Here is a 15839-nt window from a genome sequence, read left to right as displayed (position 1 = left end):
ACTTCAGAAAAACTCTTTTTGTTCACGAAATAAATAATTATTTCATTTGAAAACTTCACGTACCATTAACAATAAAGATTAAAACTTAATTTAATTAAAATTAGCTAGAAATATGACATAAATGTTTAACAAAACGAATAAACAACAGGCACCTCATTGTGTTTTTCATTGGAAAACATGGTCGATCGATGAAAAATTCGATGGTGAAAATGTGCACTTTTAATTTTTCTGAGAAATTAACAAATTAAAATTTGTGAATATGACTGCATTTTCGCTTTATTTGGAGCAAAATTAGCTAAATAATGAAACTGAGGTACAAAAAATATATAAATATAATAATTTAGTACTGTATTTATTGTGAAAACAATGATGTTTCCATTTGGAATAGCGAAAAATTTCCATTTGGAGCAGGTTTTGAATGAGCTTAATTTATCCTATCGTGATATAATTTAACTGCACAAACAGATTGGCAAGCTAAATTACATTCTGATATGACTCAGTTCCACTTAAATATAGGTAAAACTTATTTTTTTTTTAGAATCAGTTATAAATTTCAGTTAACTTTTAGAGTTTGGTGCTACAGATTAAAAGGATTTTTTCTTAGTCTTGAGCACTATTCAACTTGAAAAAGTTCAAAAGTTGAGACAGAAAATTCAATCAGCTTTGCAGACGATTTACAAAAATTAAAAGAAAAAATTAAATTTTAGAGTTAGATTTATTTACAGCTAGAACTCAGTTTACATTACATTTTACATAAAAATGTCATTATTAAATTAATATTTTAAGAAGCATTCTAACGATTCTAACCATGTATCGAGACGAAATAACCTCAACAATTCATTTTAATAAAACTTTTCAACGCAAAAACTGAGGTAGAGAGGTTAAGGCTTATCTCAAACAGCTGGAATCCTACGTGTTATTTCGTCTCAAAAGTCCCACAAATCTACGGATATTAGATCAATTTTTCAACGAAATATACTGAATCTCCATCAATAATTTCCAACATTTTTCAATCAACTTTTTTCACTGCAACAAGACTTAATTGATCAAAGACGATTTAATGTTCTAAAAATCTACATTCTAAGGCCAATATTAAAATCTTACTTTATATCCTAAAGACATTCTAATAATGTTCCACGTAGAAAAGAAATTAATAAACTGGTTGCAAGAAGCTCTTGTGAATTTGGAGAAAATCTTCTACGGCTAGGACAAAAAATTGTGTGTATGATTTTCGATGGGAAGTAGAGAAAAAATGTTCCTTCCTTCGCTTTTCATTATTTTTGGTTTCTTTTTTTTTTGTAAATAATATGTGGAAGTTTGATTTTCCATGTGGTTGTCTTTTGTATTTGATGGAGCGTTGCATTTCTTCATGGTCCATTTTATTTAGCATTTTCATTGCGAATGGCATTTGCGAGGAGACAGGCTAGGATTATGCCTAGAATCTGGATGAAGGCTATTCCAATTCCCACACCAATCAGAATTGATGCGTTGGACTCTACGCGCATCTTCAGCTTATCCACGCAGCCATCCTGAAAGAATGCAATAAATAAATTGTTAATTCCTTTGAAACGTCTGAATGAGCTCCTAATGTAATATAATGGTCCTATTCCAAAGAGAAATCGACATGCTTTTTTAGTACTTTACTGTTCTCAACTGTTTCTGCATTATCGACTCTTCTTTGTGTTAGTTCTTGTCTCGACTGTTTTCCCCTGTTCGAGCCGTGTTGTAAAATCGCCAAACAGTCGTGATAAGGACTAACACAAAGAAAAGTCGATCATGTAGAAGCACTTGGGAACAGTAAAGTACTAAAAATGAAAATATTTTTTAGTACATGACTATGATGACTGTTCTCAAGTCCTTCTGCATTACTGAATTTTCTTTGTGTTGGTTCGTGTCTTGACTATTTTTTCAGTCCTTGGCATGTTCTGAAACCACCAAGCAGTCGAGACAGGAATCAATACAAAGAATAGTCAATTATGCAGAAGCACCTGAGAATAATAATAATAATAATAATGGTGGCACAACGTTCCATGGAGGAACTAGGGCTCCCACAAGGGAAGTTCGGGACATCCATTATTCTTTTTTCTTATACAGGGATGGGGTTGTCAGTCCCATGCCCCGTGGAATCAAGTGCAGTGAAGCTTACTGGATGCAATCCGAACACCTTTAACGCCAGAAAAATTCCTGGTGGCCTAAAGGGGATTCGAACCCGGGACACTTGCATCATAGAGCGAGTGCTCTACCACTTGACCCATTGAGTGCCCCACTTGAGAATAGCAAAGTGCTAAAAAAATGTTCAGGAGACGGATTTCCCCTTTTCATTTTTCATTGGAATAACACCATAAATCACTTTTTAGGAGTGATTTTTTCATAAAATCAGAGCTATCATAATGTTGTGTTATCAGCAAACACTGATCAATCTTATAAAGAGGGTGGGGCAATATGAGCCATGTCCAAATAAATTAAACTCATTTCTTTTGGAAATTGGGTACCTAAAAATATGTATCATAATTCATATGAAGTCATTTATTTTCCCAAAAATGTGTATCTTCGAAATTAATGTATATGTGAATCTGACCCATCCTTCCCTACACAAGATTAACGCTTGAGATAAAAGGGATGGCAAAGTGTGTCCCGGTTTTGCCGAATGCCCGAACTTACAAGATATAGTGCACTACGTGAATTATCGCTTTTAGTATTTTTTGTGTGTACACCGATGTATCGATTCAAGCTGGATCCTAGATCATTATTCAGGCACATCTTTTAGACCAGGAAAATTTCATGAAGTCAAAATTTGAATCCCTGTCTTTCTAACATGTTTTGCATTTGCTATTTCATTCTTTCGCAATTTAGCTCAATTTAATTTGAAGTGCGAAAGAATTAAATAGACATTATGCAAAATGTGGGAGAAAGGAAGGGTTGTGAATTTTGATTTCCTGTGATTTTCCTGATCTAAAAGGTGTTTCTAAGGCATTACAAAAGCAACAATATCGTGCTTGTTAATAGTATGACTTTAAGTATGAAACCAGAAACCGCGTACGCAATTTCTCAGATTTTTAAAAAATTCAAATTTGACTAAATCGGTTGACTATATGGTATACCGGCTATACCCTTTCAGGACGGTCAAACTTGGACTTCGAAAAACTCAAAATTTAGAATTTTCCAGTCATAGATACAGTAGACTCTCACTCAATTGTACTCTTTCGCAATTGACGAAGTGTTCACATATGGACTACCTTTTTTTAAAACACAGGGGAAAGCGCCATACTTGCGAACGACTCAAGCTTCGGACAACTCACTTTTTTTCTATATTCGTAATGGATTTGAGCCATGGATCTATTCAGGAAATTTGAGGCATTGGACTAGCTATTAAAATATAATATTAGAATGAGTTAAATTCATTAAAAATATATTGGGAAAATTGAGTTGTTCAAAGCTTGAGTCGTAGGAGGGTAGCGCGCCTTCTCCTATCCGAAAACAAAAGAAATCGGTTAAGCCATTTTCAAATAGATCAAGAAACATAGTTTTGGTGGGAAAGAGGGGTGGGAGAAAAAGTAGAAGACACACTTCTGGACAATTTCGACTCATGGAGGAGAAGGGTCACCGAGGAAACGGAAGTTCAAATTTTTTTAACGTTTGACCTCTAGCCTAGTAACAAAGTTTCGAATAATGAAAAGCAATATTCGGAAGAGTAAAATCAATTAAGGGTCGATTGAATCGATTGTAAACCGATAACAGCCGTGTTGGAAATTTCAATAAGATCACCTTTCCATAAAATCAAAATTAAAAAAATGGGTTGAAAATAGGCCCTCTACAATGGTTAAACTTCAGCTTCGAGAAACTCGAAATTTCGACTTATGGGGGGGGTTCCTCCGAAGGTCACAAGTCTCTATTTCTAACCGTTTGGACTGTACAGCTGATAACATATTATAGACGGACAGACTCATGGACGGACAAACGGCGGCGTGATGTTAAGTAAACTCAAACCTAACCGCCATCTATAACGTAACGTCAAAAACTTGAAATTTTTCACTTTCTAAATTATGTTTAAATATGATTGCTTAATGTTTGGATTTTAGATGGATAGTTGATATCTTGATCTTCCACTGTTCTAAGGACAATTTACTCGATATTTAAAATTTTATAATTTTAGAGCAGAAAATATGTTCATTTTAAATGGTTCTTGTAATATTCAAATGACCATATAATATAAACCGTTTTAATTGGGTTAGTAAAATAATTTTTAGATCAAGTAACGGACTTATAAATATAAGTAACAATTCTTTGAAACATTGCAAATTTTCCAGACTAAACTAGAAATTGTAAACCAAATTCTATTCAGATCCAATCTGTAAGCATTATGAGTTGGCTTGCAACGAGTTACGTGATCAGGAATACTTAAAAAAACAGATATTCTCTATAATTTATTTCTCAGTTAATGAAAACAAATAATTTAAGCTTTTAAGCACATAAAAGCACAATTTTTGAACTATATCCTGAAATTTCGGAAACAGTTTTTGAAAAAAAAAACATTATTTGCACTAATCAAGATTACTCAGAGTAACTTAATTTGCAGTAAAAAAACCAAATATTTACTGTTATAAAGTAAATTAAACTCGTATTTGTACGAAGGATTTTTTGTTTCCTTTAATGCATGTTTTTACAGTATGAAACATGGTATAAAATATTCCGAAAATGATATATTTTTTAATAAAACTCTCTCAAAAATACAAATTTAATTTTTTTTTCAAAAATTCTTAATTCAAGTACGAGTTGAGTTTTATATGCTTATAGAAAGAGCTTGAATTATCTTTTATATGGGAAGATATTAAAGAAAATAGGCTGTTTTTTAGTCTTCGTGACCTACGTAACCCCTTAAGAATTGACTTGTAAAAAGCAGATAAAAGGCTTTTAACTTGTTTTTCAACTTACCTGGTAATATTTATCCTTGTGCAGTGGTAGGGCATTCCTGCAATCCTTAGTCTGGGCATCGATATACTCTGGTCGGCAACAACTGGGTCTGAGGTAACGATCACGACTCAAATCCACCCAATCTGCAGGCCCATCGAGACCACAGCACTGAAGCTTCTTCTGTACATTGTCCCAAGCACGTAGATCTTCCGTGTTGGAATTGCGAATGGTCTTCTGAAGACTGGTTCTCAGGGCGTTCTCGAGGTCAGACTTGAAGGCTATAGCCGCGATACCCACGGCAAGTTCCACGATGAAAATGATAGCCAGGCACACAGCAAACTGAAAATGATTGATTTCATTGTGTCAATTTGTCCTGGCGAGGACCTCGAAGATAACAATCAGGATTATTTCCACTTACCAGAGTCAGAAGGGGCGGAGATTCCCGAATTGCTCCATAGCAACCCAGTGAGGCCACCAAAAATACCAGAGCCCCAACGACAATCAAGACAATTGGGGGCGCTACCACACGGCCTTCAATGAAATGACTGAATTCTCCGACATCTGCTAGGACAAGAGCTCCAGCTATCAGGACACCAAGCCCAGATATCTGCAGGGAATTCAGATAAAAGTGGATAATGAACATTTGAAGAAAGAGAATGGAATTCTCTCCATAAGAATTAATAATTAATTAAGCATCACAGTTGCGCAATTAAATGTCCCTCTATTTAATTAAGTAAATTAAAATCCCACCCAGAAGCTCGGAATGAGGACTGAAGAGTCTTTTTTAGGCCAACGATATGTAGATATGAATAATGTAACGTATATTCCTAATTTAGAAAGATAAATGGGTTAATTTTCACCTATTTCTGCTAATTTGAAAGCTTTTCGTAAAGCAACTTCTTTTTATACTAAATAAAGAAAAGAAATCGACTTTGAGCGCTAACAAATATATTTAAGTATTTAAGAATTAAGTAAACAAAATGTTGAGCTATTTCAAAACTAATTGCGTTGGTTGTTTATTTCTGAATGGAAGTGAATTATTGATTCTAGACAACATTACGATAATGAATGAAAAAGAGAAAACTGAGGTTGATGTTAAACCTTGCTCAATTTTCAACGCATTTATGACTCTTCAGTTCTCTGATTGTTGGTTTAGAAAAGCTTTTGATATGGTTCCTTTCTTTTGTAAACATCTCTTGAAATTTCCTTGCATGACCGTAATAAAAATTTCGTTAAGTCACTCATAGGTTTAGGATTATTTTGTTATTGGAATTTATGCAATAAAGGCTTTTTTGTAAATTTGAAAAACCTGGCAATTTTATTTTATTCTTTATTAGTTGCATTTTTTAGAACTATTCTTTTATACCTTTTTCACGTGCAATAAGGCGAATAAAGCACTTAATTCTATATAACACTGAGAGAAATCCGAAAAAGTTAAAATAACATCCCGGAAATATTTATTTTACCCTGCAGTATTGATCCGAAATCAGTGTAAATATTATGCTTTTTAGGTGTATTAGGGGCTAAAGTTACCCTTTTTCATGTTAATTTTACCCTTAAAAAGGTCTAAAATTAAAATTAAAAAATGTTGATATATTTTTACACCTAAAAAGTGTTAAGGTTATGAGGAAAAAAAGCTAATCGCACCCACGTTTTTTTTCTCAGTGATAATTCAATCCCGTCACGTATCTACACTGAAAAATATTTCGTAAAATTGTTCGCAAATGTTCGTGAATTTCCACTGGGAGCGTACGAAATAGTCGTAAATTGTACAACCAACTAAACAGTTCGTAAAATAATATGCTTGTTCCACAAACATTGTTCGTAAAATGATCACTTGAAGAGTCTTTTTAGTTATTTTACAAACTTTTGTTCGTATATTTTTGTCAGGCAAACTTTTACAAACAAATAGCAAATTTTTACGAAAATGTTTCTTGTTTTTGCAAACATTTACGAACAAATGATAATAAAACAACAAAAACTCGTCAAGTGATCTTTTCACGAACAATATTTGTGAAAATAACAAACATTTACAAATTTGTTTGAGGGGTATACAATTTACGAGCATTTTGTATGTCCACTAGGAATTCACAAACATTTAAGAACAATTTTACAAAATATTTTTTTCTGTGTAGAATAAGCTAAAACTTTAATTTGTAAATGAAACTTTTTATGTGAACTACTATAATATTATTTAATTACATGAATGATACAGAGAAAAAACGTAATTCTAAAAAAAGGCTCATTGAAAATTAAACATGCAAATTTAATTAACGAATAAAAACGAATGAGTAATAGCAAAACAAGTTTTAGCCATTCGCTTTTGAAGTCATGTCTTCTTATATTAAATGACTTTTCTGCCTCAAAAGAAACTTTATTTGAAAAAAAGAATCAACAATTTCTAAGAAAAGTTTAATTAAGAAACTTCAAACTTTAATATTACATAGTTAAAAAATAGAAAGAATTCATGAATGCAAAATTCTAAGAGAGTTCTGACAATTTTGCTTTAAGTTTTGAAGGTACAAGAGGGGCAGTTTCATGTAGATTATGAGGAAGTTTTCTGTAACAAATAATTAATTATTTTAATTAAAAACAAATTCAAATATTCAAATATGCCGGTTCTCGTTGATTGAGCTCGAAATTTCAAAAATGTATTTCCTAAAAATGTATTTAAAATGAAATTTAAGACAGAAACAATAGTATTTTTTATGAACTACAGTAGACTCTCCCAAATTCGGGCATTTGGGATTGAAATGTCACCCGAATTAGAGAGAAATTCGGTCGTCAAACTATTAGAATTGCAACGATTTTTTGTTAATCTGCATACTCATAATAAGTTTATCCTACACGATTAGACTTATAAATATTTCAGGGAATATATGGATGTATTTCCACTTTCATTAAAAAATACTTTGTTCAATGTTACATTTTAAGGAAAACGAGAAAAATTCACTGGCTAATTGTACCCCGGTCTCCCATATATAGTAATTTTTCAATAATCAGAAATAGTTTAGCACTGCCAAAGACCCATATTTAGGGTGAAAGGAAGGGGTGGCAGCCAAAATCCCGAAAGCCAAAATCCCGAATGTTCAAAATCTTGAAAGGAATGACCCGTTCCTTTCGGGTTCCGGTCAAAATCCCGAAAGCCAAAATCCCGAAAGCCAAAATCCCGAACGCCAAAAACCTGAAAGCCAAAATCCCGAATGGGCCAAAATCCCGAATTCTTAAAAGTGTCATAGCTACTCCCACAATTGCACTTGCGCTTGCTGAAGGCAAAGGAAAATCTTCTGTATCTCGGGAAATTATTCTAAATATTTTCCTCCATATAATTTCATCCCATTCAGGATTTTGAATATTCGGGATTATGACTTTCAGGATTTTGGCTTTCGGGATTTTGGCCTTTTCGGGATTTTGGCGTTCGGGATTTTGGCTTTCGGGATTTTGGCTGCCACCGAAAGGAACACCTATTTACACTTTAAGAACTCGTGTCAGGACTTATTGACACCCTGCTCTGTACAATTTGGAATACGAAATTCGAACACTTATCCTTATCGAAAGACGCAGATTAATCGTGTGCTTAAAGCCTTAAAAAGTCATAAAATACTATTTTTTTTAAATACATTCTGGTATATCTGAGATTTTAAATAAATATAATAAACTGTTCCACTTTTCCGTGAAATTGCTCAACATTGAGAGACTTTCACGCATTCTGTCACACAGGTGAAATCTCCGTTTCTAAACCAATAAAATTAAAGAACAATTGTTCCTATTCTTATTATTAACTGTCTTAACACTAACTCACAGAATATACTAAGTTTTTTCCGGTTTAACATTTTTATAAAAAAAAATACGACCTCAAAATCCAATTTACTATTTAGGGGTGAATTGACCCACTATCCCCAATTTCATCTTTGGTCAGAAATTAATCGAGATCCTTCAAAAAATATCCTAGATATCCTTTAACGATTCTAAATAATTCAAAAGATTTTTTCCCAGAATATCCATATTTTCCTTTTGGAATCCAGTTCAGAGTCCCAAAAAATCCGTAAGAGTTAGGAATTATTTTTACTATTATTTGATGTCAAAATTTAAAAAGTGGCTTATCATCAGGACTTAAGAGGATTAATATGGGTTTCAAGTCTAAGATTTAATACATAGCTGAACTTCTATAATTACATATAAGGCAAGATTTTTTAGAAGAATTTAAGTTAAGATAAAATATTAACCCTTTAAGGAGGATTGGAACACCGGTGTCCCATAAAGAAAATAATTTTTCCTGACTACCTAAAGTTATTTTCTTCTTATGTATGTACATATTTATAAAGTAGAAGGTTGAAGGAATCTAGAATATATTTTGCAAGTCTCTAGCTATTTGCTATGTAGTAAATATTTAAAATCTCAAATCATTATATCTCAAGTTCATAATTGATTTTATTTATTTTTTATACTTCTAATTTTATCTTATCTTTGGTTATGTTTCTCAGTTTAATTATTATTGAGAGTCCCCTATCAATACACATCACGCCAGTTCTTCATCCCGGTGGCAGCCAAAATCCCGAAAAGGACAAAATCCCGAAAGCCAAAATCCCGAATGTTCAAAATCCTGATAGGGATGAAATATGAAGGAAAATGTTTAGAATAATTTCCCAAGACACAGAAGTTTTCCCTTTGCAAGCGCGGGTACAATCGTGGGAGTAGCTATGACACTTTTAAGAATTCGGGATTTTGGCTTTCGGGATTTTGACCGAGACCCCTTCATCCAATTGTTTATTGTTGATTTTCAGTCCGTAATGTCTCGTCGTTTAAGGGTTAAGAGCAAATGATCCTTTAAATTTTGAACAAAAACCACGAAAATTACTTGATAGGATTTCAAATTCGGAAAAAAATTCCGGAGTGAAATCCGTGTTAGAGTCACTCAAGTACATGGATTTAAAATAAAAAAATTATATTTTCATTTCGTTATAACTTAAAAAAATATTCATTATAACTAATAAAATAATACGATACCTATTAAAAAATAACTTAACGACATGTGGCATTCAATACCATGGTAAGGCAATAATATTTTAGAAATACACGGAATACATAAAATTAAGTGTTTCAAAAAATCCACACAAAACTACTTTAAAAAAAAGTAGACCCACACCTTTGATAGTACGACGGATTTATTAAAAACTTGATAAAATCTAAAAACCATTTATATCTCCTTTTCCAGTGCAAAGAAAAACCGATTCACTAAGAATTATGTCACTAAATTTTGTCTTGTACATTATTCTTAATTATTTATTAGAAAAATTAAAGGACCAAATTTAAAATACTCACGGCGAATATGAAATTGAAAATAAATAAAATTGTCTTAATTAAATTCATTCCACAGGACCGCATTTTCACAATTTACGTCTTTCTAATTAGGCACAATTAAATTTTTAATAAAATATTTAATTTAGCAAACACTGAGAGATTTGCCGACAGAAGTACACTGGTAAGTCCTTGTCTGCAGGTAAATTGAAAGTGCTGAAGGAGTGTCCGGAACGTGAGTGCCTGACCACACTTGAATGGGAACTGGCTTGACTTAGCGTGGCAAGGTACTCTTAAAAGCGGGTGAAAAGGGATAAAGAAGGGAGGTTTGAATAAAGGAATTTTATTTCATTTTAGTGGCTTTTATTCGTCATCCGCCAGGATTGAATTGGAGTTCTTTACGCATGATTTTATTTTGAAATTAATTTAAAATTAGTTCAAGAAAGAGAAATTTGTGTAAAAAATTCTCTGCCGATTAATCTTTTGACCATCAATTTCCACAAAGGTTGTCGTGGAAACCACACAGGAAAATAAAAACATTAACTCTCTCCAATGTGACTCTGTTCTTGGGGCTAGTGGCTATAGCTAATTATCATGTTCTACTAAATGCACGATACGACCACTACACAAATATATACTCTATAGGGGAATATAGATTTTTCCCTGAAATTTTCCACACGAGCCCCATGTCCAGCACATAGGCTTTGTGGTGGGTGAGTGACCGGTTGCCATTAGTGAGATTCCTTTGGAAAGTGGCTCATACACACCTACTGACCCTCCTTGACCATTTTTCTGGATCACACGTTGCGAAATTACTTCCCACTATAATTTGGGTTTATAGCGTGGCCCTAATGAAGGAAACTTTCCCGCGCAAAATCCTTTTCTCTCGTTTGGTACCTACATAAATATTTTACAACAAGCTCGAGCAAACACTATATATTCGAATCAATTGATAAAGTCGTCGATGACCTCTTCTACCACGCATTAATCGAAATAAAAGACTAAGGGAAATTAGTAGAGTGCTCGAATTAATAAGATTTTAAGCAACTTACGATTTTTTTTATAAAGAAAACTTCTCTATGGTTATACAAAATCAAAATACAGTAGAACCCCGCTATAGGCCATCGCTCCACAATTTATCGACCGTTGATTTCAAAACACTGATTTTAAGTTAGGTTATGTTTTTTAGTACGCGACATGCATGTTTTCATAATCATTTTAATATTTTTGGCAAACTTTATTGAGTAGTTGTGATAATTGTGATCCTCCATAATGAAGAGAGCGAGGACAATTACCACAATCGCAAAGAAAGTGGAAGCCGTCGAGCAATTTCAATACTAAAAGTCGTTTATAATTTTAAAAAATGTCATGGACTACAGTGCGACTCAAGTGTCAAATCTGGAACCAAATATGGTCTATATAGCGAGGCTCTACTGTAGATAACACAGTAAAAGAAGGGCACAGGAAAATATTCCACGTTTGTGAAGTGCTTGAACTCGTGAATTAGACACTATACCACAAAACTTTTGCATTAATTTATGTATGCTAATTCGATTGTTAAATGCCCAACTCACGGAGAAAAGCACAGTAACTAGAAAAGTACGTAACTTTTCAGGTGTGTGTTTTTTTTATAATCATATCTATTGTAATCCTCAGACTTGGTTTTAAACATTCCTGACCCCAAAAGTGAGCAGTTGCCGTGTTAGGGTCTGCCTGGCAAATCTCACGTAGTGTGCGACATTTCCGTTTGAACATTCCGGTTTGGAAACAAATATCTTTTTAGTTTTTTTTAACATGACAATCTTTTTATTATACAAAGGTTTTGATTCCTGAACTTTTTGAGAAACCCAAATCAGTTGAAGATGAGTAAGATTCCAAGACCTTTCCAATAATGCCGAATTTGCCCAAATCGGTTGATAAATATACTCCATAGAGCATTTTCAAAATTTAATTTACCATGCTATAGAAAGAGATAGCCGACAGTGGATCTCAACTGGGTTTTTAAGGAGAAATGTCTTTCTGATGTGCGTTGGATTTTTTTGATCAAATTCTACGATTCAATCGGGTCATGGTCCAAATCCAGAAAACCAAAATCCCGAATATCAGAATTCCGAAAAGACCAAAATCCTAAAAAGGTCAAAATCCCGAAAGCCAAGATCCCGAACACTAAAGATTTCGGAAAGCCAAAATCTCAAACGCCATAATCTCGGAAACACCAAAATCTCGTAAAGGCCAAAATCCCAAAAGCCAAAATCCCGAACGCCAATATTTGGAAAGCCAAAATCTCCAACATCAGAATCCCGAAAATGTCAAAGTCCAAAATTTATGACGTCATAATTCCACAAAGGCCAAAATCCCGAAAAGGTCAAAATCCCGGAAAGCCAAAATCTCCAACACCAGAATGCTGAGAACGCTAAAGTCCAGAAAGCCAAAATTTCTAACGTCATAATCCCAGAAAAGCCAAAATTCCGAAAATTCCAAAACCAAGAAAGCCAAAATCCCGAAAGCCAAAATTCCGCAAGCCAAAATTCCCGCGATTGAACCTGTGCTTTCTGGAGGAAAAGGGAAATTTTCTAATTTTGGAAAATTATTCTCCGTGTGATTTCGACACTTTCACGATTTTGAATATTGTGGTTTTTGGCGTTCGGGATTATTCGGAATTTTTCACATTTAGGATTTTGGCTTTCGGTATTTTAGTTAGCACTGAAGTAAAACACATAATTTCACCAGAGCTTTTGACACCTATCATGTCGAGGGGTGAAAAAGAGAAATTTCATGACTTTAAAAAATAAAGGGATTTTATTTATCTTACTCTCGTAGTTCACAATACATTTGAAGAGTTTCACGTTGAGAAATTCAAGAGGGTTCTTTAAAAACTGTGACGATTATCTGACACCGTTAGGGCTCTAAATAATGGCTTCTACACACTATAAAAAGGTTTTGTTAATATTTGGCGCATTAAAGCAAATTTCATTTACGTATGAAGGACTGTCGAATATTTTTAGGTTAATGCTAAGTTAATGCTAAATGCATTGATTTTAAGTAGTATAACTAATTGGTTACCAATTCTATGGAAATGAGACAAATTCACAAATACCTTAACTTGTTCTCGCCGAAAAAACTTATAAACCAATCGGACAAAATTGTTAGATTTACACATGATTATTCCGAAAAACTAGTTCAGATGAATTTTAAATTTAAATAGAATAAAGAAACAAGAATTAAAGGATCGGTATAATATTGCTCTTTTTCTTTAAGTTTGAGCAATGAAAAGAAGAGGAATAAAAGGCTATTTGAGGGCAATATCCAAATTAACCCCTTTCCACCACGCACAAAATAAACATTAACAGTCACTACAGCCTCATAAAGTCGATAAATAATTTTATTCCATGGTTTTTATATCTCACATGCTTTGCAGACATGAAAAAGTCGTGGATCCTTTGAACTGCGACCCCAAAGGAATGAACTTACTCTTCATGAGAATTCTATTCATTTGAATTATTCAGTGTGTGTTGTGAAGCGAAATTTAGGAAAATTAAATAAAATTACTTGCTTATTTCATTGAAGTAACAAACGACTTTTCTTTGTGCTTAAATTTATTGAATTTTGTACTTCAGTAAGATTTTTTTTTGCTTTATCAAAGATTTATATAATTTTTTTTAAAAGAATAATGAAGGGTTGTTATGCAGAGGACGAATGTTTCAGCTGAAATGATTTGCAGAAATAAGAAATGGTTTTGTTGAGAGGGATTAATGGAGCGATATTAAATGACATTAATCAAAGGTAACACATTTCAAGGATTTTTCAACCACACTCTTACTTAGAAAAATTTAGTCTCAACAAACTCATATATAGTTAGGATGGAAACTATAAAATATGACCCATCCATATCGTCGGTTGCGTCTACCTCTGTCGTATCTGCATTTGTTTTGTATCTGCATTTGGTGCAAGCTACAATACAGACGTCCCCTCTTGCGTGAAATGCTGACACAAAAGAAATGCAGATACGACAGAGGTAGACACAACCGACGATATATTTAGGTAGGGTAACTAAATGAAATAGTTGACCAATACTAGTTACGGAATATTTTTCTTTTAGTTATCATAACTAACCAGTGACCAATATTAGTTGGGATATCGATTTCATTTAATTAACACAAACAAATATAATTGTATGAAATCACTATGAAATAATTGCCTCAACTTATCCACGTAAATATTGCCTAATGTTCTCATTACTAATAAAATTATTATGAGAAATTTTTTTCAGGATTATGAGAACCATAATTAAATAGATTTGATAATAATTCACCCGATCAACTAATTTTCATTAGTAACCATGTCTAAACTTTTCTAAGAGTGCAGCTTAACACAGTTCAAATTCTGAGAATTCTGATAATTTGAAGATCCATTTTTTTAAAGATCTATTTTTGATTTTTTCTAGCTCGGGTGAGAGGGGTCGGAGGAGTTTAAGTTTTTTTTTGTTTTTAATCAAGTCCCTGGAAGTGGCCTGCGGAGTTGAAGCCACCTTCTCATACTTGCAATTAAATTAAAACGGGATGATTTTGCACTCGCGACCATTACACGAAGTATCTCAGAAGTGATAAGTTCTTTCGTGCTATAAGGTCAGATACAGTGTGGAGGGATAAATATTAGTAGATTTCTGTTTAAATACATTTTCCCTTAGAATACTGTGAGCTGAGTCCGAGACTTGAAGATCAATTTATGATTTGGCTTCAAATAGCTCCATATAAAAAGTTAACTTGCAAGGGGCTAATTCCTAGGTCTAGCTATAACATACTAAAATTTGAGACCGATTTATGCCATACGGGCTGAGTAATTATATAATATATACGTTACTTCTTAAGAATGTTTGAGAATTTATAATAATAAATAGGGTAAAGGCTCATAATTTTGGACAGTCTGCTTATAAGCATCGATGTTCCAAGTTTCAAGTGTGATATTTTCGATACTAATTGACTTTTTTTGTTACTCTCTTTTCAGAAGGATTGTTTAGAAACTTGGCAAGCTATTTATCATATTTTTTTTTTACTAAAATTAGTTTTAATATGTTTAAAAATGAATTGATATGTAGAGGTGAATTTGACTCTTATTTTGGACAACTTGGCTGTAAATTTGGACAGCTAATCCACCTCAACAGGTTGCCAATTGTTCTTCATTTCCTGAACCAATCTTACCAAGTCCTCTTTCTGTTCATGGAAAGGAACCGCAGAATGTCACAAGAAGCCCGGAAACTTTCCATATCATTCATTAAAGTGAATTGACTTCGGTACTCCAAGTACGTGCGGATTCGCGCATTCCTTGACCTTTCCGGTAGCCTTTCAAGGCATTTCTCGCTACATCTCTTTCATAGAGATAATGCTCCTTTGTTTCTACAGGCATTTGTCCAACCTAGTCATCAAAAAAGCTAAAACTTCACGAAATTTCGTGAGAAAAAACCTGTCCAAAATAAGGAGTATCACCTCACTGGTCTGTCTTAGACCAGATGTCTTAGAAAATGAATGTCTTAGAAAATTTCCCACTTTTCACACGAAAAATCTAATTCACAAGGCAAATCTCACTTCAGGTCATATGTACAAATCATCACTAACGTGAATCAACAAAATATT

The 15839-nt window shown here is 33.3% G+C and overlaps 1 protein-coding gene across 1 annotated transcript; it reads right to left on the bottom strand.

Moving 5' to 3' along the window:
* Positions 1-696: 696 nt before the first annotated feature.
* Positions 697-10480, bottom strand: LOC129802508 (tetraspanin-7). Its single transcript, XM_055848405.1, has 4 exons — positions 10234-10480; positions 5330-5518; positions 4933-5250; positions 697-1529 (listed from the first exon to the last, which is right to left on the bottom strand). The coding sequence occupies exons 1-4, from the start codon at positions 10294-10296 to the stop codon at positions 1380-1382; spliced, it is 720 nt and encodes a 239-aa protein (XP_055704380.1). The 5' UTR covers positions 10297-10480; the 3' UTR covers positions 697-1379.
* Positions 10481-15839: the final 5359 nt, after the last annotated feature.

This window comes from Phlebotomus papatasi, chromosome 2 (genome assembly GCF_024763615.1).
Source record: "Phlebotomus papatasi isolate M1 chromosome 2, Ppap_2.1, whole genome shotgun sequence".
Taxonomy (NCBI): Eukaryota; Metazoa; Arthropoda; class Insecta; order Diptera; family Psychodidae; genus Phlebotomus; species Phlebotomus papatasi.
This window is presented reverse-complemented; position numbering and strand designations above follow the sequence as displayed.

Excerpts from the sequence above, each read along its gene's own strand:
- LOC129802508 (XM_055848405.1), bottom strand. The coding sequence starts at position 10,296 with ATGCGGTCCTGTGGAATGAATTTAATTAAGACAATTTTATTTATTTTC. Across the intron at positions 5,251-5,329 it reads CTCCGCCCCTTCTGACTCTG|TTTGCTGTGTGCCTGGCTAT; the intron begins GTAAGTGGAAAT and ends AATCATTTTCAG. Across the intron at positions 1,530-4,932 it reads ACAAGGATAAATATTACCAG|GATGGCTGCGTGGATAAGCT; the intron begins GTAAGTTGAAAA and ends GCATTCTTTCAG.